Below are 562 nucleotides of genomic sequence, written 5' to 3' on the forward strand. Positions count from 1 at the left end.
CCGCACCCACGGCCACCCTGAGGCGGCCCGCCCCACAGTCCCAGGGCCAGGCCCGGCGGCCCGCTGACCACCAGGCGACGTGGCCAGGGAGGCTGTGCACACAACACCCAGCAGAAAAGGAGCCCGCGGCTGCCGCCAGGTGCCGGCCGGGGCCGACCCGGGCCGCGTGTGGGGAGGCTGGGCACGGCCCCGGCAGCGGCCAGCACTCGCAGCCTCGGAGGCCCCAGAGGCTCACCTTGCTTTAGCGACGGCTCATCAACCTCCTCTGTCATGAAACTCTGGAAACGAAGGGGACACGTGGGGTCGGGCGGCGCAGGCCTGCTACCGAGAGCCTGAGGCCGAGCCACAGGTGGCCCGGCACCAGGCCCGTCCCCGCGGGTCTCCAGCCCCCCCACGCCCGCAGCAGCCTCACCAGGGTCCGGCACAGGCACCGCCGCTGGCGGGGAGACAGCCCAGGCCTGTGGCCACATGGGCCTGGGGCGCGCCACGCCCCCTCTGCAGCCCAGGGCAGGTGGGCGGGGGTCTGGCGCTCAAGCCACGAAGCCACGGGGGCGGGCCTCAC

The 562-nt window shown here is 74.9% G+C and overlaps 1 protein-coding gene across 1 annotated transcript in view; it reads right to left on the reverse strand.

Moving 5' to 3' along the window:
- MGRN1 (mahogunin ring finger 1, E3 ubiquitin protein ligase) overlaps positions 1 to 562 on the reverse strand; it is a gene marked incomplete at its 5' end in the record, with an annotated part of 24,907 nt that overhangs the window by 3,822 nt on the left and 20,523 nt on the right. Inside the window, 1 exon segment of the mRNA XM_012731665.1 lies at positions 236 to 495. Within this exon segment, the coding sequence (XP_012587119.1) occupies positions 236 to 495 (260 nt within the window).

Source organism: Condylura cristata, unplaced genomic scaffold, assembly GCF_000260355.1.
Source record: "Condylura cristata isolate star-nosed mole 26May11 unplaced genomic scaffold, ConCri1.0 scaffold00032, whole genome shotgun sequence".
Classification (NCBI taxonomy): Eukaryota; Metazoa; Chordata; class Mammalia; order Eulipotyphla; family Talpidae; genus Condylura; species Condylura cristata.